We start from the raw sequence: 25,287 nt of genomic DNA, 5'->3' as shown, positions 1-25,287 counted from the left end.
CACTTGTGTGTGTGTATAAGGTAGTAGTTGTGGAATTGTTAGGTTAGATTACTTGTTGGTTATTACTGCATTGTCGGAACTAGAAGCACAAGCATTTCGCTACACTCGCATTAACATCTGCTAACCATGTGTATGTGACTAATAAAATTTGATTTGATTTGTATTTTTATCTGTTTTTTAAAACCGATTCCACGGCTTGCATCAGTTATCTGGTGTGGAATAGAGTTCCATGTAGTCATGGCTCTATTTAGTACTGTCTGCCTCCCATAGTCTGTTCTGGACTTGGGGACTGTGAAGAGACCTCTGGTGGCTTGTCTTGTGGGGTATGCATGGGTGTCTGAGCTGTGTGCCAGTAGTTCAAACAGACATCTCAGTGAATTCAACATGTCAATACCTCTTACAAATACAAGTAGTGATGAAGTCAATCTCTCCTCCACTTTGAGCCAGGAGAGATTGACATGCATATCTTTAATGGTAGCTCTGTGTACATCCAAGGGCCATCCAAGGGCCAAATTATTAGTAATTTATTTCTACTAACTCATGGCTCCTTGCAGCATGCCTAAGGCACGTTCACGCAGATGAGCAGGGACCCTAGGCATCTTTCTTTTGGTATTTTTCAGAGTCAGTAGAAAGGCCTCTTTAGTGTCCTACGTTTTCGTAACTGTGACCTTAATTGCCTACCGTGTGTAAGCTGTTAGTGTCTTAACAACAGTTCCACAGGTGTATGTTCATTAATTGTTTATGGGTCATTGAACAAGCATGGGAAACAGTGTTTAAACCCTTTACAATGAAGATCTGTGAAGTTATTTGGATTTTTACGAATTATCTTTCAAAGACAGGTTCCTGAAAAAGGGATGTTTATATTGCTGGTTAGCTAGCCAGCTCAAGATAATTAAGTGAGCATGTGACGAGGACAGGGCTGCTTGCTTGGTGAAGTGTACTTGTGATTATTTACTTTTTAAAATACGCTGTTGTTGGCTGTGGCAAGCCACTCACCGGCAAACCACCATGCCCACTCACTCATCGTGATTTACAGGCTGAATGATGTTCAATGAGCAGCTCGTAGAGCGCCCTCTATCTGTGGAATAAATATTAAATGTTATGCAGGTGTTTCACTGGGCCCTCTATTGTAACCCCTGTGTTATCCAGCTGTATCACTGGGCCCTCTATTGTAACCCCTGTTATGCAGGTGTTTCACTGGGCCCTCTATTGTAACCCCTGTTATGCAGGTGTTTCACTGGGCCCAGAGGAATGCTGAACACATCGTTCCCCTGTACTGTTTCGACCCTGGTCATTACCTGGGGACAGCCAACTACAACCTGCCCCGTACCGGCCCCTTCCGCCTGCGCTTCCTACTGGACAGCATCCAGGACCTCAGGACCAGTTTGATACAGAGAGGCAGGTGAGAGGAGCTGAGCTGCTCTCGTCATACACACTGTACCACACCACAACCATAATGTACCATAACCATACTGTACCACACCATAACCATAATGTACCATAACCATACTGTACCACACCACAACCATAATGTACCACACCATAACCATACTGTACCACGCCACAACCATACTGTACCACACCACAACCATAATGTACCACACCACAACCATACTGTACCACACCACAACCATAATGTACCATAACCATACTGTACCACACCATAACCATACTGTACCACACCACAACCATAATGTACCACACCATAACGTACCACACCATAACCATAACGTACCACACCATAACCATACTGTACCACACCACAACCATACTGTACCACACCACAACCATACTGTACCACACCATAACCATACTGTACCACACCATAACCATACTGTACCACACCACAACCACACTGTACCACACCATAACCATACTGTACCACACCACAACCATAATGTACCACACCATAACCATAACGTACCACATCACAACCATACTGTACCATAACCATAATGTACCACACCATAACCATAATGTACCATAACCATACTGTACCACACCATAACCATAATGTACCATAACCATACTGTACCACATCACAACCATAATGTACCACGCCACAACCATACTGTACCACACCACAACCATACTGTACCACACCACAACCATACTGTACCACACCACAACCATACTGTACCACACCACAACCATACTGTACCACACCACAACCATACTGTACCACACCACAACCATACTGTACCACACCACAACCATACCGTACCACACCACCACAACCATACCGTACCACACCACCACAACCATGCCGTACCACACCACAACCATAATGTACCACACCACAACATACTGTACCACACCATAACCATAATGTACCACGCCATAACCATAATGTACCACGCCATAACCATAATGTACCACGCCACAACCATAATGTACCACACCACAACCATAATGTACCACACCACAACCATAATGTACCACACCACAACCATAATGTACCACACCACAACCATAATGTACCACACCACAACCATAATGCACCATACCGTACCATAACCATACTGTACCATAACCATACTGTACTACAACCATACTGTACCACACCACAACCATACTGTACCGCACCACAACCATAATGTACCGCACCACAACCATAATGTACCACACCATAACCATAATGTACCACACCACAACCATAATGTACCACACCATAACCATAATGCACCATACCGTACCATAACCATACTGTACCATAACCATAATGTACCACAACCATACTGTACCACACCACAACCATAATGTACCACACCACAACCATAATGTACCACACCACAACCATAATGCACCATACCGTACCATAACCATACTGTACCATAACCATACTGTACTACAACCATACTGTACCACACCACAACCATAATGTACCGCACCACAACCATAATGTACCACACCATAACCATAATGTACCACACCACAACCATAATGTACCACACCATAACCATAATGCACCATACCGTACCATAACCATACTGTACCATAACCATAATGTACCACAACCATACTGTACCACACCACAACCATACTGTACCACACCATAACCATACTGTACCACACCATAACCATACTGTACCACACCACAACCACACTGTACCACACCATAACCATACTGTACCACACCACAACCATAATGTACCACACCATAACCATAACGTACCACATCACAACCATACTGTACCATAACCATAATGTACCACACCATAACCATAATGTACCATAACCATACTGTACCACACCATAACCATAATGTACCATAACCATACTGTACCACACCATAACCATAATGTACCATAACCATAATGTGCCACAACCATACTGTACCACACCACAACCGTACTGTACCACACCACAACCATACTGTACCACATCACAACCATAATGTACCACGCCACAACCATACTGTACCACACCACAACCATACTGTACCACACCACAACCATACTGTACCACACCACAACCATACTGTACCACACCACAACCATACTGTACCACACCACAACCATACTGTACCACACCACAACCATACTGTACCACACCACCACAACCATGCCGTACCACACCACAACCATGCCGTACCACACCACAACCATAATGTACCACACCACAACATACTGTACCACACCATAACCATAATGTACCACGCCATAACCATAATGTACCACGCCACAACCATAATGTACCACACCACACCACAACCATAATGTACCACACCACAACCATAATGTACCACACCACAACCATAATGTACCACACCACAACCATACCACACCACAACCATAATGTACCACACCACAACCATAATGCACCATACCGTACCATAACCATACTGTACCATAACCATACTGTACTACAACCATACTGTACCACACCACAACCATACTGTACCGCACCACAACCATACTGTACCGCACCACAACCATAATGTACCACACCATAACCATAATGTACCACACCACAACCATAATGTACCACACCATAACCATAATGCACCATACCGTACCATAACCATAATGTACCATAACCATAATGTACCACAACCATAATGTACCACACCACAACCATAATGTACCACACCACAACCATAATGTACCACACCACAACCATAATGTACCACACCACAACCATAATGCACCATACCGTACCATAACCATACTGTACCATAACCATACTGTACTACAACCATACTGTACCACACCACAACCATAATGTACCGCACCACAACCATAATGTACCACACCATAACCATAATGTACCACACCACAACCATAATGTACCACACCATAACCATAATGCACCATACCGTACCATAACCATACTGTACCATAACCATAATGTACCACAACCATACTGTACCACACCACAACCATAATGTACCACACCACAACCATAATGTACCACACCACAACCATACTGTACCACGCCACAACCATACTGTACCACGCCACAACCATACTGTACCACGCCACAACCATACTGTACCACACCACAACCATACTGTACCACACCATAATGTACCACACCACAACCATAATGTACCACAACCATACTGTACCACACCACAACCATAATGTACCACGCCACAACCATAATGTACCACGCCACAACCATAATGTACCACGCCACAACCATAACGTACCACACCATAACCATACTGTACTACAACCATAATGTACCACACCACAACCATACTGTACCACACCACAACCATACTGTACCACACCACAACCATACTGTACCACACCACAACCATACTGTACCACACCACAACCATACTGTACCACACCACAACCATACTGTACCACACCACAACCATACTGTACCACACCCACACCACACCACCCATACTGTACCACACCACACCACAACCATACTGTACCACACCACAACCATACTGTACCACACCACAACCATACTGTACCACACCACAACCATACTGTACCACACCACAACCATAACGTACCACATCACCACAACCATAACGTACCACATCACCACAACCATAACGTACCATAACCATACTGTACCGTACCACAACCATACTGTACCGCACCACAACCATAATGTACCACACCATAACCATAATGTACCATAACCATAATGTACCACACCATAACCATAATGTACCACACCACAACCATACTGTACCACACCATAATGTACCACACATTTACATTACATTTAAGTCATTTAGCAGACGCTCTTATCCAGAGCGACTTACAAGTTGGTGCATTCACCTTATGATGTCCAGTGGAACAACCACTTTACAATAGTGCATCTAACTCTAAGGGGGGGGGGTTAGAAGGATTACTTTATCCTATCCTAGGTATTCCTTAAAGAGGTGGGGTTTCAGGTGTCTCCGGAAGGTGGTGATTGATTCCGCTGACCTGGCGTCGTGGGGGAGTTTGTTCCACCATTGGGGTGCCAGAGCAGCGAACAGTTTTGACTGGGCTGAGCGGGAACTGTACTTCCTCAGAGGTAGGGAGGCGAGCAGGCCAGAGGTGGATGAACGCAGTGCCCTTGTTTGGGTGTAGGGCCTGATCAGAGCCTGAAGGTACGGAGGTGCCGTTCCCCTCACAGCTCCGTAGGCAAGCACCATGGTCTTGTAGCGGATGCGAGCTTCAACTGGAAGCCAGTGGAGAGAGCGTGAGAGTGAGAGAACTTGGGAAGGTTGAACACCAGACGGGCTGCGGCGTTCTGGATGAGTTGTAGGGGTTTAATCGCACAGGCAGGGAGCCCAGCCAACAGCGAGTTGCAGTAATCCAGACGGGAGATGACAAGTGCCTGGATTAGGACCTGCGCCGCTTCCTGTGTGAGGCAGGGTCGTACTCTGCGAATGTTGTAGAGCATGAACCTACAGGAACGGGTCACCGCCTTGATGTTGGTTGAGAACGACAGGGTGTTGTCCAGGATCACGCCAAGGTTCTTAGGGCTCTGGGAGGAGGACACAATGGAGTTGTCAAGCGTGATGGCAAGATCATGGAACGGGCAGTCCTTCCCCGGGAGGAAGAGCAGCTCCGTCTTGCCGAGGTTCAGCTTGAGGTGGTGATCCGTCATCCACACTGATATGTCTGCCAGACATGCAGAGATGCGATTCGCCACCTGGTTATCAGAAGGGGGAAAGGAGGAGATTAATTGTGTGTCGTCTGCATAGCAACCACAACCACACCACAACCATAATGTACCACACCATAACCATAATGTACCACACCACAACCATAATGTACCACACCATAACCATACTGTACCACACCACAACCATACTGTACCACACCACAACCATACTGTACCACACCACAACCATACTGTACCACACCACAACCATACTGTACCACACCACAACCATACTGTACCACACCACCACAACCATGCCGTACCACACCACAACCATGCCGTACCACACCACAACCATAATGTACCACACCACAACATACTGTACCACACCATAACCATAATGTACCACGCCATAACCATAATGTACCACGCCACAACCATAATGTACCACACCACACCACAACCATAATGTACCACACCACAACCATACCACACCACAACCATAATGTACCACACCACAACCATAATGCACCATACCGTACCATAACCATACTGTACCATAACCATACTGTACTACAACCATACTGTACCACACCACAACCATACTGTACCGCACCACAACCATACTGTACCGCACCACAACCATACTGTACCGCACCATAACCATAATGTACCACACCACAACCATAATGTACCACACCATAACCATAATGCACCATACCGTACCATAACCATAATGTACCATAACCATAATGTACCACAACCATAATGTACCACACCACAACCATAATGTACCACACCACAACCATAATGTACCACACCACAACCATAATGTACCACACCACAACCATAATGCACCATACCGTACCATAACCATACTGTACCATAACCATACTGTACTACAACCATACTGTACCACACCACAACCATAATGTACCGCACCACAACCATAATGTACCACACCATAACCATAATGTACCACACCACAACCATAATGTACCACACCATAACCATAATGCACCATACCGTACCATAACCATACTGTACCATAACCATAATGTACCACAACCATACTGTACCACACCACAACCATAATGTACCACACCATAACCATAATGTACCACACCACAACCATAATGTACCACACCACAACCATACTGTACCACACCACAACCATACTGTACCACACCACAACCATACTGTACCACACCACAACCATACTGTACCACACCACAACCATACTGTACCACACCACAACCATACTGTACCACACCACCACAACCATGCCGTACCACACCACAACCATGCCGTACCACACCACAACCATAATGTACCACACCACAACATACTGTACCACACCATAACCATAATGTACCACGCCATAACCATAATGTACCACGCCACAACCATAATGTACCACACCACACCACAACCATAATGTACCACACCACAACCATAATGTACCACACCACAACCATAATGTACCACACCACAACCATACCACACCACAACCATAATGTACCACACCACAACCATAATGCACCATACCGTACCATAACCATACTGTACCATAACCATACTGTACTACAACCATACTGTACCACACCACAACCATACTGTACCGCACCACAACCATACTGTACCGCACCACAACCATAATGTACCACACCATAACCATAATGTACCACACCACAACCATAATGTACCACACCATAACCATAATGCACCATACCGTACCATAACCATAATGTACCATAACCATAATGTACCACAACCATAATGTACCACACCACAACCATAATGTACCACACCACAACCATAATGTACCACACCACAACCATAATGTACCATACCGTACCATAACCATACTGTACCATAACCATACTGTACTACAACCATACTGTACCACACCACAACCATAATGTACCGCACCACAACCATAATGTACCACACCATAACCATAATGTACCACACCACAACCATACTGTACCACACCACAACCATACTGTACCACACCACAACCATACTGTACCACACCACAACCATACTGTACCACACCACAACCATACTGTACCACACCACAACCATACTGTACCACACCACAACCATACTGTACCACACCACAACCATACTGTACCACACCACAACCATGCCGTACCACACCACCACAACCATGCCGTACCACACCACAACCATGCCGTACCACACCACAACCATAATGTACCACACCACAACATACTGTACCACACCATAACCATAATGTACCACGCCATAACCATAATGTACCACGCCATAACCATAATGTACCACGCCACAACCATAATGTACCACACCACAACCATAATGTACCACACCACAACCATAATGTACCACACCACAACCATAATGTACCACACCACAACCATACCACAACCATAATGTACCACACCACAACCATAATGCACCATACCGTACCATAACCATACTGTACCATAACCATACTGTACTACAACCATACTGTACCACACCACAACCATACTGTACCGCACCACAACCATAATGTACCGCACCACAACCATAATGTACCACACCATAACCATAATGTACCACACCACAACCATAATGTACCACACCATAACCATAATGCACCATACCGTACCATAACCATACTGTACCATAACCATAATGTACCACAACCATACTGTACCACACCACAACCATAATGTACCACACCACAACCATAATGTACCACACCACAACCATAATGCACCATACCGTACCATAACCATACTGTACCATAACCATACTGTACTACAACCATACTGTACCACACCACAACCATAATGTACCGCACCACAACCATAATGTACCACACCACAACCATAATGTACCACACCACAACCATAATGTACCACACCATAACCATAATGCACCATACCGTACCATAACCATACTGTACCATAACCATAATGTACCACAACCATACTGTACCACACCACAACCATACTGTACCACACCATAACCATACTGTACCACACCATAACCATACTGTACCACACCACAACCACACTGTACCACACCATAACCATACTGTACCACACCACAACCATAATGTACCACACCATAACCATAACGTACCACATCACAACCATACTGTACCATAACCATAATGTACCACACCATAACCATAATGTACCATAACCATACTGTACCACACCATAACCATAATGTACCATAACCATACTGTACCACACCATAACCATAATGTACCATAACCATAATGTGCCACAACCATACTGTACCACACCACAACCGTACTGTACCACACCACAACCATACTGTACCACATCACAACCATAATGTACCACGCCACAACCATACTGTACCACACCACAACCATACTGTACCACACCACAACCATACTGTACCACACCACAACCATACTGTACCACACCACAACCATACTGTACCACACCACAACCATACTGTACCACACCACAACCATACTGTACCACACCACAACCATACTGTACCACACCACCACAACCATGCCGTACCACACCACAACCATGCCGTACCACACCACAACCATAATGTACCACACCACAACATACTGTACCACGCCATAACCATAATGTACCACGCCACAACCATAATGTACCACACCACACCACAACCATAATGTACCACACCACAACCATAATGTACCACACCACAACCATAATGTACCACACCACAACCATACCACACCACAACCATAATGTACCACACCACAACCATAATGCACCATACCGTACCATAACCATACTGTACCATAACCATACTGTACTACAACCATACTGTACCACACCACAACCATACTGTACCGCACCACAACCATACTGTACCGCACCACAACCATAATGTACCACACCATAACCATAATGTACCACACCACAACCATAATGTACCACACCATAACCATAATGCACCATACCGTACCATAACCATAATGTACCATAACCATAATGTACCACAACCATAATGTACCACACCACAACCATAATGTACCACACCACAACCATAATGTACCACACCACAACCATAATGTACCACACCACAACCATAATGCACCATACCGTACCATAACCATACTGTACCATAACCATACTGTACTACAACCATACTGTACCACACCACAACCATAATGTACCGCACCACAACCATAATGTACCACACCATAACCATAATGTACCACACCACAACCATAATGTACCACACCATAACCATAATGCACCATACCGTACCATAACCATACTGTACCATAACCATAATGTACCACAACCATACTGTACCACACCACAACCATAATGTACCACACCACAACCATAATGTACCACACCACAACCATACTGTACCACGCCACAACCATACTGTACCACGCCACAACCATACTGTACCACGCCACAACCATACTGTACCACACCACAACCATACTGTACCACACCATAATGTACCACACCACAACCATAATGTACCACAACCATACTGTACCACACCACAACCATAATGTACCACGCCACAACCATAATGTACCACGCCACAACCATAATGTACCACGCCACAACCATAACTGTACCACACCATAACCATACTGTACCACATCACAACCATAATGTACCACACCACAACCATACTGTACCACACCACAACCATACTGTACCACACCACAACCATACTGTACCACACCACAACCATACTGTACCACACCACAACCATACTGTACCACACCACACCACAACCATACTGTACCACACCACAACCATACTGTACCACACCACAACCATACTGTACCACACCACAACCATACTGTACCACACCACACCACAACCATACTGTACCACACCACAACCATACTGTACCACACCACAACCATACTGTACCACACCACAACCATACTGTACCACACCACAACCATAACGTACCACATCACCACAACCATAACGTACCACATCACCACAACCATAACGTACCATAACCATACTGTACCGTACCACAACCATACTGTACCGCACCACAACCATAATGTACCACACCATAACCATAATGTACCACAACCATAATGTACCACACCATAACCATAATGTACCACACCACAACCATACTGTACCACACCATAATGTACCACACATTTACATTACATTTAAGTCATTTAGCAGACGCTCTTATCCAGAGCGACTTACAAGTTGGTGCATTCACCTTATGATGTCCAGTGGAACAACCACTTTACAATAGTGCATCTAACTCTAAGGGGGGGGGGTTAGAAGGATTACTTTATCCTATCCTAGGTATTCCTTAAAGAGGTGGGGTTTCAGGTGTCTCCGGAAGGTGGTGATTGATTCCGCTGACCTGGCGTCGTGGGGGAGTTTGTTCCACCATTGGGGTGCCAGAGCAGCGAACAGTTTTGACTGGGCTGAGCGGGAACTGTACTTCCTCAGAGGTAGGGAGGCGAGCAGGCCAGAGGTGGATGAACGCAGTGCCCTTGTTTGGGTGTAGGGCCTGATCAGAGCCTGAAGGTACGGAGGTGCCGTTCCCCTCACAGCTCCGTAGGCAAGCACCATGGTCTTGTAGCGGATGCGAGCTTCAACTGGAAGCCAGTGGAGAGAGCGTGAGAGTGAGAGAACTTGGGAAGGTTGAACACCAGACGGGCTGCGGCGTTCTGGATGAGTTGTAGGGGTTTAATCGCACAGGCAGGGAGCCCAGCCAACAGCGAGTTGCAGTAATCCAGACGGGAGATGACAAGTGCCTGGATTAGGACCTGCGCCGCTTCCTGTGTGAGGCAGGGTCGTACTCTGCGAATGTTGTAGAGCATGAACCTACAGGAACGGGTCACCGCCTTGATGTTGGTTGAGAACGACAGGGTGTTGTCCAGGATCACGCCAAGGTTCTTAGGGCTCTGGGAGGAGGACACAATGGAGTTGTCAAGCGTGATGGCAAGATCATGGAACGGGCAGTCCTTCCCCGGGAGGAAGAGCAGCTCCGTCTTGCCGAGGTTCAGCTTGAGGTGGTGATCCGTCATCCACACTGATATGTCTGCCAGACATGCAGAGATGCGATTCGCCACCTGGTTATCAGAAGGGGGAAAGGAGGAGATTAATTGTGTGTCGTCTGCATAGCAACCACAACCACACCACAACCATAATGTACCACACCATAACCATAATGTACCACACCACAACCATAATGTACCACACCATAACCATACTGTACCACACCACAACCATACTGTACCACACCATAATGTACCACACCATAACCATAATGTACCACACCATAACCATAATGTACCACACCACAACCATAATGTACCACACCATAACCATACTGTACCATAACCATACTGTACCACACCATAACCATAATGTACCACACCACAACCATACTGTACCACACCATAATGTACCACACCACAACCATACTGTACCACACCATAACCATAATGTACCATAACCATACTGTACCATACCACACCACAACCATACTGTACCACACCATAACCATAATGTACCATAACCATACTGTACCACACCACAACCATACTGTACCACACCATAACCATAATGTACCATAACCATACTGTACCACACCACAACCATACTGTACCACACCACAACCATACTGTACCACACCACAACCATACTGTACCATACCACAACCATACTGTACCATACCACAACCATACTGTACCACACCACAACCATAATGTACCACACCATAACCATACCGTACCATAACCATAACCATACCGTACCATAACCATAACCGTACCACACCATAACATACTGTACCACACCACAACCATACTGTACCACACCATCACCATACTGTACCACACCATCACCATACTGTACCACACCATCACCATACTGTACCACACCATCACATACTGTACCACACCATCACCATACTGTACCACACCATCACCATACTGTACCACACCACAACCATAATGTACCACACCACAACCATAATGTACCACACCACAACCATACCGCACCATAACCATAATGTACCACACCATAACCATACTGTACCACACCACAACCATAATGTACCACACCATAACCATAATGCACCATACTGTACCATAACCATAATGTATATCCCCTGTTCTAACGTATAGCAGGTAGTATAGCTCCTGTTCTAACCTATAGCAGGTAGTATAGCCCCTGTTCTAACCTATAGCAGGTAGTATAGCCCCTGTCCTAACCTATAGCAGGTAGTATAGCCCCTGTCCTAACCTATAGCAGGTAGTATAGCCCCTGTCCTAACCTATAGCAGGTAGTATAGACCCTGTCCTAACCTATAGCAGGTAGTATAGACCCTGTCCTATAGCAGGTAGTATAGCCCCTGTCCATTAGCAGGTAGTATAGCCCCTGGCCTAACCTATAGCAGGTAGTATAGCCCCTGGCCTAACCTATAGCGGGTAGTATAGCCCCTGGCCTAACCTATAGCGGGTAGTATAGCCCCTGGCCTAACCTATAGCGGGTAGTATAGCCCCTGGCCTAACCTATAGCGGGTAGTATAGCCCCTGGCCTAACCTATAGCGGGTAGTATAGCCCCTGGCCTAACCTATAGCGGGTAGTATGGCCCCTGTCCTAACCTATAGCGGGTAGTATGTCCCCTGTCCTAGAGCGGGTAGTATAGCCCCTGTCCTAGAGCGGGTAGTATAGACCCTGTCCTAGAGCGGGTAGTATAGCCCCTGTCCTAGAGCGGGTAGTATAGCCCTTGTCCTAGAGCGGGTAGTATAGCCCCTGTCCTAGAGCGGGTAGTATAGCCCCTGTCCTAGAGCGGGTAGTATAGCCCCTGTCCTAGAGCGGGTAGTATAGCCCCTGTCCTAGAGCGGGTAGTATAGCCCCTGTCCTAGAGCGGGTAGTATAGCCCCTGTCCTAGAGCGGGTAGTATAGCCCCTGTCCTAGAGCGGGTAGTATAGCCCCTGTCCTAGAGCGGGTAGTATAGCCCCTGTCCTAGAGCGGGTAGTATAGCCCCTGTCCTAGAGCGGGTAGTATAGCCCCTGTCCTAGAGTGGGTAGTATAGCCCCTGTCCTAACCAATAGCGGGTAGTATAGACCCTGTCCTAACCAATAGCGGGTAGTATAGACCCTGTCCTAACCAATAGCGGGTAGTATAGACCCTGTCCTAACCAATAGCGGGTAGTATAGACCCTGTCCTATAGCGGGTAGTATAGACCCTGTCCTATAGCGGGTAGTATAGCCCCTGTCCTATAGCGGGTAGTATAGCCCCTGTCCTAACCAATAGCGGGTAGTATAGACCCTGTCCTAACCAATAGCGGGTAGTATAGACCCTGTCCTAACCAATAGCGGGTAGTATAGACCCTGTCCTAACCAATAGCGGGTAGTATAGACCCTGTCCTATAGCGGGTAGTATATCCCCTGTCCTAACCTATAGCGGGTAGTATAGACCCTGTCCTATAGCGGGTAGTATAGACCCTGTCCTATAGCGGGTAGTATATCCCCTGTCCTAACCTATAGCGGGTAGTATATCCCCTGTCCTAACCTATAGCGGGTAGTATAGACCCTGTCCTATAGCGGGTAATATAGACCCTGTCCTATAGCGGGTAGTATATACCCTGTCCAATAGCGGGTAGTATAGACCCTGTACCACACCATAACCATAATGTACCACACCACAACCATAATGTACCACACCATAACCATACTGTACCACACCACAACCATACTGTACCACACCATAATGTACCACACCATAACCATAATGTACCACACCATAACCATAATGTACCACACCACAACCATAATGTACCACACCATAACCATACTGTACCATAACCATACTGTACCACACCATAACCATAATGTACCACACCACAACCATACTGTACCACACCATAATGTACCACACCACAACCATACTGTACCACACCATAACCATAATGTACCATAACCATACTGTACCATACCACACCACAACCATACTGTACCACACCACAACCATACTGTACCACACCATAACCATAATGTACCATAACCATACTGTACCACACCACAACCATACTGTACCACACCATAACCATAATGTACCATAACCATACTGTACCACACCACAACCATACTGTACCACACCACAACCATACTGTACCACACCACAACCATACTGTACCATACCACAACCATACTGTACCATACCACAACCATACTGTACCACACCACAACCATAATGTACCACACCATAACCATACCGTACCATAACCATAACCATACCGTACCATAACCATAACCGTACCACACCATAACATACTGTACCACACCACAACCATACTGTACCACACCATCACCATACTGTACCACACCATCACCATACTGTACCACACCATCACCATACTGTACCACACCATCACATACTGTACCACACCATCACCATACTGTACCACACCATCACCATACTGTACCACACCACAACCATAATGTACCACACCACAACCATAATGTACCACACCACAACCATACCGCACCATAACCATAATGTACCACACCATAACCATACTGTACCACACCACAACCATAATGTACCACACCATAACCATAATGCACCATACTGTACCATAACCATAATGTATATCCCCTGTTCTAACGTATAGCAGGTAGTATAGCTCCTGTTCTAACCTATAGCAGGTAGTATAGCCCCTGTTCTAACCTATAGCAGGTAGTATAGCCCCTGTCCTAACCTATAGCAGGTAGTATAGCCCCTGTCCTAACCTATAGCAGGTAGTATAGCCCCTGTCCTAACCTATAGCAGGTAGTATAGACCCTGTCCTAACCTATAGCAGGTAGTATAGACCCTGTCCTAACCTATAGCAGGTAGTATAGCCCCTGTCCATTAGCAGGTAGTATAGCCCCTGGCCTAACCTATAGCAGGTAGTATAGCCCCTGGCCTAACCTATAGCGGGTAGTATAGCCCCTGGCCTAACCTATAGCGGGTAGTATAGCCCCTGGCCTAACCTATAGCGGGTAGTATAGCCCCTGGCCTAACCTATAGCGGGTAGTATAGCCCCTGGCCTAACCTATAGCGGGTAGTATAGCCCCTGTTCTAACCTATAGCGGGTAGTATGGCCCCTGTCCTAACCTATAGCGGGTAGTATGGCCCCTGTCCTATAGCGGGTAGTATGGCCCCTGTCCTATAGCGGGTAGTATAGCCCCTGTCCTATAGCTGGTAGTATAGCCCCTGTCCTATAGCGGGTAGTATAGCCCCTGTCCTAGAGCGGGTAGTATAGCCCCTGTCCTAGAGCGGGTAGTATAGCCCCTGTCCTAGAGCGGGTAGTATAGACCCTGTCCTAGAGCGGGTAGTATAGCCCCTGTCCTAGAGCGGGTAGTATAGCCCTTGTCCTAGAGCGGGTAGTATAGCCCCTGTCCTAGAGCGGGTAGTATAGCCCCTGTCCTAGAGCGGGTAGTATAGCCCCTGTCCTAGAGCGGGTAGTATAGCCCCTGTCCTAGAGCGGGTAGTATAGCCCCTGTCCTAGAGCGGGTAGTATAGCCCCTGTCCTAGAGCGGGTAGTATAGCCCCTGTCCTAGAGCGGGTAGTATAGCCCCTGTCCTAGAGCGGGTAGTATAGCCCCTGTCCTAGAGCGGGTAGTATAGCCCCTGTCCTAGAGTGGGTAGTATAGCCCCTGTCCTAAACAATAGCGGGTAGTATAGACCCTGTCCTAACCAATAGCGGGTAGTATAGACCCTGTCCTAACCAATAGCGGGTAGTATAGACCCTGTCCTAACCAATAGCGGGTAGTATAGACCCTGTCCTATAGCGGGTAGTATAGCCCCTGTCCTATAGCGGGTAGTATATCCCCTGTCCTATAGCGGGTAGTATAGCCCCTGTCCTATAGCGGGTAGTATAGCCCCTGTCCTAACCAATAGCGGGTAGTATAGACCCTGTCCTAACCAATAGCGGGTAGTATAGACCCTGTCCTAACCAATAGCGGGTAGTATAGACCCTGTCCTATAGCGGGTAGTATATCCCCTGTCCTAACCTATAGCGGGTAGTATAGACCCTGTCCTATAGCGGGTAGTATAGACCCTGTCCTATAGCGGGTAGTATATCCCCTGTCCTAACCTATAGCGGGTAGTATATCCCCTGTCCTAACCTATAGCGGGTAGTATAGACCCTGTCCTATAGCGGGTAATATAGACCCTGTCCTATAGCGGGTAGTATATACCCTGTCCAATAGCGGGTAGTATAGACCCTGTCCTATAGCGGGTAGTATAGACCCTGTCCTATAGCGGGTAGTATAGACCCTGTCCTATAGCGGGTAGTATAGACCCTGTCCTATAGCGGGTAGTATAGACCCTGTCCTATAGCGGGTAGTATAGACCCTGTCCTATAGCGGGTAGTATAGACCCTGTCCTATAGCGGGTAGTATAGACCCTGTCCTATAGCGGGTAGTATAGACCCTGTCCTATAGCGGGTAGTATAGACCCTGTCCTATAGCGGGTAGTATAGACCCTGTCCTATAGCGGGTAGTATAGACCCTGTCCTATAGCGGGTAGTATAGACCCTGTCCTATAGCGGGTAGTATAGACCCTGTCCTATAGCGGGTAGTATAGCTCCTGGCCTAACCTATAGCGGGTAGTATAGCTCCTGTTCTAACCTATAGCGGGTAGTATAGACCCCGTTCTAACCTATAGCGGGTAGTATAGACCCCGTCCTAACCTATAGCGGGTAGTATAGACCCCGTCCTAACCTATAGCGGGTAGTATAGACCCCGTCCTAACCTATAGCGGGTAGTATAGCCCCTGTCCTAACCTATAGCGGGTAGTATAGCCCCTGTCCTATAGCAGGTAGTATAGTCCCCGTCCTAACCTATAGCGGGTAGTATAGTCCCTGTCCTAACCTATAGCGGGTAGTATAGCCCCTTTCCTATAGCAGGTAGTATAGCCCCTGTCCTATAGCAGGTAGTATAGCCCCTGTCCTATAGCAGGTAGTATAGACCCTGTCCTATAGCAGGTAGTATAGACCCTGTCCTATAGCAGGTAGTATAGACCCTGTTCTAACCTATAGCAGGTAGTATAGCCCCTGTCCTATAGCATGTAGTATAGCTCCTGGCCTAACCTATAGCAGGTAGTATAGCCCCTGGCCTAACCTATAGCAGGTAGTATAGCCCCTGGCCTAACCTATAGCAGGTAGTATAGCCCCTGGCCTAACCTATAGCAGGTAGTATAGCCCCTGGCCTAACCTATAGCAGGTAGTATAGCCCCTGGCCTAACCTATAGCAGGTAGTATAGCCCCTGGCCTAACCTATAGCAGGTAGTATGGCCCCTGGCCTAACCTATAGCAGGTAGTATATCCCCTGGCCTAACCTATAGCAGGTAGTATAGCCCCTGGCCTAACCTATAGCAGGTAGTATAGCCCCTGGCCTAACCTATAGCAGGTAGTATAGCCCCTGGCCTAACCTATAGCAGGTAGTATAGTCCCTGGCCTAACCTATAGCAGGTAGTATAGCCCCTGGCCTATAGCAGGTAGTATAGCCCCTGTTCTAACCTATAGCAGGTAGTATAGCCCCTGTCCTATACCAGGTAGTATAGCCCCTGTCCTATAGCAGGTAGTATAGCCCCTGTCCTAACCTATAGCGGGTAGTATAGCCCCTGTCCTAACCTATAGCGGGTAGTATAGCCCCCGTCCTATAGCAGGTAGTATAGCCCCTGTCCTATAGCGGGTAGTATAGCCCCTGTCCTATATTGGGTAGTATAGCCCCTGTCCTATAGCGGGTAGTATAGCCACTGTCCTAACCAATAGCGGGTAGTATAGACCCTGTCCTAACCAATAGCGGGTAGTATAGACCCTGTCCTAACCAATAGCGGGTAGTATAGACCCTGTCCTATAGCGGGTAGTATATTCCCTGTCCTAACCTATAGCGGGTAGTATAGACCCTGTCCTATAGCGGGTAGTATAGACCCTGTCCTATAGCGGGTAATATAGACCCTGTCCTAACCTATAGCGGGTAGTATAGACCCTGTCCTATAGCGGGTAGTATAGACCCTGTCCTATAGCGGGTAATATAGACCCTGTCCTATAGCGGGTAGTATATCCCCTGTCCTATAGCGGGTAGTATAGACCCTGTCCTATAGCGGGTAGTATAGACCCTGTCCTATAGCGGGTAGTATAGACCCTGTCCTATAGCGGGTAGTATAGACCCTGTCCTATAGCGGGTAGTATAGACCCTGTCCTATAGCGGGTAGTATAGACCCTGTCCTATAGCGGGTAGTATAGACCCTGTCCTATAGCGGGTAGTATAGACCCTGTCCTATAGCGGGTAGTATAGACCCTGTCCTATAGCGGGTAGTATAGACCCTGTCCTATAGCGGGTAGTATAGACCCTGTCCTATAGCGGGTAGTATAGACCCTGTCCTATAGCGGGTAGTATAGACCCTGTCCTATAGCGGGTAGTATAGACCCTGTCCTATAGCGGGTAGTATAGACCCTGTCCTATAGCGGGTAGTATAGACCCTGTCCTATAGCGGGTAGTATATCTCCTGGCCTAACCTATAGTGGGTAGTATAGCTCCTGTTCTAACCTATAGCGGGTAGTATAGACCCCGTTCTAACCTATAGCGGGTAGTATAGACCCCGTTCTAACCTATAGCGGGTAGTATAGACCCCGTCCTAACCTATAGCGGGTAGTATAGACCCCGTCCTAACCTATAGCGGGTAGTATAGACCCCGTCCTAACCTATAGCGGGTAGTATAGACCCCGTCCTAACCTATAGCGGGTGGTATAGACCCCGTCCTAACCTATAGCGGGTAGTATAGTCCCCGTCCTAACCTATAGCGGGTAGTATAGTCCCCGTCCTAACCTATAGCGGGTAGTATTGCCCCTTTCCTATAGCAGGTAGTATAGACCCTGTTCTGTCCTATAGCAGGTAGTATAGACCCTGTTCTAACCTATAGCAGGTAGTATAGCCCCTGTCCTATAGCAGGTAGTATAGCCCCTGGCCTAACCTATAGCAGGTAGTATAGCCCCTGGCCTAACCTATAGCAGGTAGTATAGCCCCTGTTCTAACCTATAGCAGGTAGTATAGACCCTGTTCTAACCTATAGCGGGTAGTATAGACCCTGTCCTAACCTATAGCGGGTAGTATAGCCCCTGTCCTATAGCAGGTAGTATAGCCCCTGTCCTATAGCAGGTAGTATAGCCCCTGTCCTATAGCAGGTAGTATAGCCCCTGTCCTATAGCATGTAGTATAGCTCCTGGCCTAACCTATAGCAGGTAGTATAGCCCCTGGCCTAACCTATAGCAGGTAGTATGGCCCCTGGCCTAACCTATAGCAGGTAGTATAGCCCCTGGCCTAACCTATAGCAGGTAGTATAGCCCCTGGCCTAACCTATAGCAGGTAGTATAGCCCCTGGCCTAACCTATAGCAGGTAGTATAGCCCCTGGCCTAACCTATAGCAGGTAGTATAGCCCCTGGCCTAACCTATAGCAGGTAGTATAGCCTCTGGCCTAACCTATAGCAGGTAGTATAGCCCCTGGCCTAACCTATAGCAGGTAGTATAGCCCCTGGCCTAACCTATAGCAGGTAGTATAGCCCCTGGCCTAACCTATAGCAGGTAGTATAGCCCCTGGCCTAACCTATAGCAGGTAGTATAGCCCCTGGCCTAACCTATAGCAGGTAGTATAGCCCCTGGCCTAACCTATAGCAGGTAGTATAGCCCCTGGCCTAACCTATAGCAGGTAGTATAGCCCCTGGCCTAACCTATAGCAGGTAGTATAGCCCCTGGCCTATAGCAGGTAGTATAGCCCCTGTTCTAACCTATAGCAGGTAGTATAGCCCCTGGCCTATAGCAGGTAGTATAGCCCCTGTCCTATAGCAGGTAGTATAGCCCCTGTCCTATAGCAGGTAGTATAGCCCCTGTCCTAACCTATAGCGGGTAGTATAGCCCCTGTCCTAACCTATAGCGGGTAGTATAGCCCTTGTCCTATAGCAGGTAGTATAGCCCCTGTCCTATAGCAGGTAGTATAGCCCCTGTCCTATAGCAGGTAGTATAGCCCCTGTCCTATAGCAGGTAGTATAGCCCCTGTCCTATAGCAGGTAGTATAGCCCCTGTCCTAACCTATAGCGGGTAGTATAGCCCCTGTCCTAACCTATAGCGGGTAGTATAGCCCCTGTCCTAACCTATAGCGGGTAGTATATCCCCTGTCCTATAGCAGGTAGTATAGCCCCTGTCCTATAGCAGGTAGTATATCCCCTGTCCTATAGCAGGTAGTATATCCCCTGTCCTATAGCAGGTAGTATAGCCCCTGTCCTATAGCGGGTAGTATAGACCCTGTCCTAACCTATAGCGGGTAGTATAGCCCCTGTCCTATAGCAGGTAGTATAGACCCCGTCCTAACCTATAGCGGGTAGTATAGTCCCCGTCCTAACCTATAGCGGGTAGTATAGCCCCTTTCCTATAGCAGGTAGTATATCCCCTGTCCTATAGCAGGTAGTATATCCCCTGGTCTATAGCAGGTAGTATAGCTCCTGGCCTAACCTATAGCAGGTAGTATATCCCCTGGCCTAACCTATAGCAGGTAGTATAGCCCCTGTTCTAACCTATAGCAGGTAGTATAGCCCCTGGCCTAACCTATAGCAGGTAGTATAGCCCCTGGCCTAACCTATAGCAGGTAGTATAGCCCCTGGCCTAACCTATAGCAGGTAGTATAGCCCCTGGCCTAACCTATAGCAGGTAGTATAGCCCCTGGCCTATAGCAGGTAGTATAGACCCTGTCCTAACCTATAGCGGGTAGTATAGCCCCTGTCCTATAGCAGGTAGTATAGTCCCCGTCCTAACCTATAGCGGGTAGTATAGTCCCTGTCCTAACCTATAGCGGGTAGTATAGCCCCTTTCCTATAGCGGGTAGTATAGCCCCTGTCCTATAGCGGGTAGTATAGCCCCTGTCCTATAGCAGGTAGTATAGCCCCTGTCCTATAGCATGTAGTATAGCTCCTGGCCTAACCTATAGCAGGTAGTATAGCCCCTGGCCTAACCTATAGCAGGTAGTATGGCCCCTGGCCTAACCTATAGCAGGTAGTATAGCCCCTGGCCTAACCTATAGCAGGTAGTATAGCCCCTGGCCTAACCTATAGCAGGTAGTATAGCCCCTGGCCTAACCTATAGCAGGTAGTATAGCCCCTGGCCTAACCTATAGCAGGTAGTATAGCCCCTGGCCTAACCTATAGCAGGTAGTATAGCCTCTGGCCTAACCTATAGCAGGTAGTATAGCCCCTGGCCTAACCTATAGCAGGTAGTATAGCCCCTGGCCTAACCTATAGCAGGTAGTATAGCCCCTGGCCTAACCTATAGCAGGTAGTATAGCCCCTGGCCTAACCTATAGCAGGTAGTATAGCCCCTGGCCTAACCTATAGCAGGTAGTATAGCCCCTGGCCTAACCTATAGCAGGTAGTATAGCCCCTGGCCTAACCTATAGCAGGTAGTATAGCCCCTGGCCTAACCTATAGCAGGTAGTATAGCCCCTGGCCTATAGCAGGTAGTATAGCCCCTGTTCTAACCTATAGCAGGTAGTATAGCCCCTGGCCTATAGCAGGTAGTATAGCCCCTGTCCTATAGCAGGTAGTATAGCCCCTGTCCTATAGCAGGTAGTATAGCCCCTGTCCTAACCTATAGCGGGTAGTATAGCCCCTGTCCTAACCTATAGCGGGTAGTATAGCCCTTGTCCTATAGCAGATAGTATAGCCCCTGTCCTATAGCAGGTAGTATAGCCCCTGTCCTATAGCAGGTAGTATAGCCCCTGTCCTATAGCAGGTAGTATAGCCCCTGTCCTATAGCAGGTAGTATAGCCCCTGTCCTAACCTATAGCGGGTAGTATAGCCCCTGTCCTAACCTATAGCGGGTAGTATAGCCCCTGTCCTAACCTATAGCGGGTAGTATATCCCCTGTCCTATAGCAGGTAGTATAGCCCCTGTCCTATAGCAGGTAGTATATCCCCTGTCCTATAGCAGGTAGTATATCCCCTGTCCTATAGCAGGTAGTATAGCCCCTGTCCTATAGCAGGTAGTATAGACCCTGTCCTAACCTATAGCGGGTAGTATAGCCCCTGTCCTATAGCAGGTAGTATAGACCCCGTCCTAACCTATAGCGGGTAGTATAGTCCCCGTCCTAACCTATAGCGGGTAGTATAGCCCCTTTCCTATAGCAGGTAGTATATCCCCTGTCCTATAGCAGGTAGTATATCCCCTGGTCTATAGCAGGTAGTATAGCTCCTGGCCTAACCTATAGCAGGTAGTATATCCCCTGGCCTAACCTATAGCAGGTAGTATAGCCCCTGTTCTAACCTATAGCAGGTAGTATAGCCCCTGGCCTAACCTATAGCAGGTAGTATAGCCCCTGGCCTAACCTATAGCAGGTAGTATAGCCCCTGGCCTAACCTATAGCAGGTAGTATAGCCCCTGGCCTAACCTATAGCAGGTAGTATAGCCCCTGGCCTAACCTATAGCAGGTAGTATAGCCCCTGGCCTAACCTATAGCAGGTAGTATAGCCCCTGGCCTAACCTATAGCAGGTAGTATAGCCCCTGGCCTAACCAATAGCAGGTAGTATAGCCCCTGGCCTAACCTATAGCAGGTAGTATAGCCCCTGGCCTAACCTATAGCAGGTAGTATAGCCCCTGGCCTAACCTATAGCAGGTAGTATAGCCCCTGGCCTAACCTATAGCAGGTAGTATAGCCCCTGGCCTAACCTATAGCAGGTAGTATAGCCCCTGGCCTAACCTATAGCAGGTAGTATAGCTCTGGCCTAACCTATAGCAGGTAGTATGGCCCCTGTCCTATAGCAGGTAGTATGGCCCCTGTCCTATAGCGGGTAGTATAGCCCCTGTCCTATAGCGGGTAGTATAGCCCCTGTCCTATAGCGGGTAGTATAGCCCCTGTTCCTACCTAGAGCGGGTAGTATAGCCCCTGTCCTATAGCAGGTAGTATATCCCCTGTCCTATAGCAGGTAGTATAGCCCCTGTCCTATAGCAGGTAGTATAGCCCCTGTTCTAACCTATAGCGGGTAGTATAGCCCCTGTCCTATAGCAGGTAGTATAGGCCCTGTCCTAACCTATAGCAGGTAGTATGGCCCCTGTCCTATAGCAGGTAGTATGGCCCCTGTCCTATAGCAGGTAGTATAGCCCCTGTCCTATAGCAGGTAGTATAGCCCCTGTCCTATAGCAGGTAGTATAGCCCCTGTCCTATAACAGGTAGTATGGCCTCTGTCCTATAGCAGGTAGTATGGCCCCTGTCCTATAGCAGGTAGTATATCCCCTGTCCTAACCTATAGCAGGTAGTATATCCCCTGGCCTAACCTATAGCAGGTAGTATAGTCCCTGTCCTAACCTATAGCAGGTAGTATGGCCCCTGTCCTAACCTATAGCAGGTAGTATGGCCCCTGTCCTAACCTATAGCAGGTAGTATGGCCCCTGTCCTATAGCAGGTAGTATAGCCCCTGTCCTAACCTATAGCAGGTAGTATAGCCCCTGTCCTATAGCGGGTTGTATAGCCCCTGTCCTATAGCGGGTAGTATAGCCCCTGTCCTATAGCGGGTAGTATAGCCCCTGTCCTATAGCAGGTAGTATAGCCCCTGTCCTATAGCAGGTAGTATAGCCCCTGTCCTATAGCAGGTAGTATAGCCCCTGTCCTATAGCAGGTAGTATGGCCCCTGTCCTAAGCTCTCCAGCTCTTTATTATATATAGTGATAATAACAATGGCTGGTTCAGGACACACTTGGGTTTCTACAGGTTTCCTTGGAGTGGTCTGCCAGAGATCAGGCTCGCCGATTCAGTGCTTCTTTTTATATCCCTGTTGAAGACACATTTTTTTTTATAAAGATTATTTTAATGTATGGTTTCAAATTAGCATTTATTTTATGATGTGAAGCACTTTGTTACTTGTTTTGAAAAGCGCTATACAAATGAAGTTACTATTGTTTACATTAACAGAGCCGTCATCCCATTCTGTTTCTACGAGAGAGAGGGGGTTGACTAATCCACTACCCAGGATGCAGCTTGCTCTGAAAGTGGGGCCACTGTGTGTTTTTTGTTGTTTCCTCTTCCAGCACCCTGGTGGTGAGACGGGGCAGGCCAGAGGAGGTGGTTGGTGACCTCATTAAGCAGCTAGGTTCTGTTAGCGCTGTGGCCTTCCATGAAGAGGTTAGTAACTTAGTACACAACTTAACTCTCTTATTTATCACGCTAT

The 25,287-nt window shown here is 47.5% G+C and overlaps 1 protein-coding gene across 2 annotated transcripts in view; it reads left to right on the top strand.

Moving 5' to 3' along the window:
* The window catches only part of cry-dash (cryptochrome DASH), a 64,782-nt gene that overhangs the window by 5,500 nt on the left and 33,995 nt on the right, over positions 1–25,287 (top strand). For both annotated transcript variants that reach the window (XM_071414050.1, XM_071414051.1), the window contains exons 2-3: positions 1,230–1,402; positions 25,148–25,241. In XM_071414050.1, coding sequence (XP_071270151.1) covers positions 1,230–1,402; positions 25,148–25,241 — 267 coding nt within the window. The remainder of the gene's footprint in view (positions 1–1,229; positions 1,403–25,147; positions 25,242–25,287) is intronic.

This window comes from Salvelinus alpinus, chromosome 8 (assembly GCF_045679555.1).
Source record: "Salvelinus alpinus chromosome 8, SLU_Salpinus.1, whole genome shotgun sequence".
Taxonomy (NCBI): Eukaryota; Metazoa; Chordata; class Actinopteri; order Salmoniformes; family Salmonidae; genus Salvelinus; species Salvelinus alpinus.
Note: the sequence above shows the minus strand (reverse complement) of the source record. Positions and strands in the feature narration are given on the sequence as shown.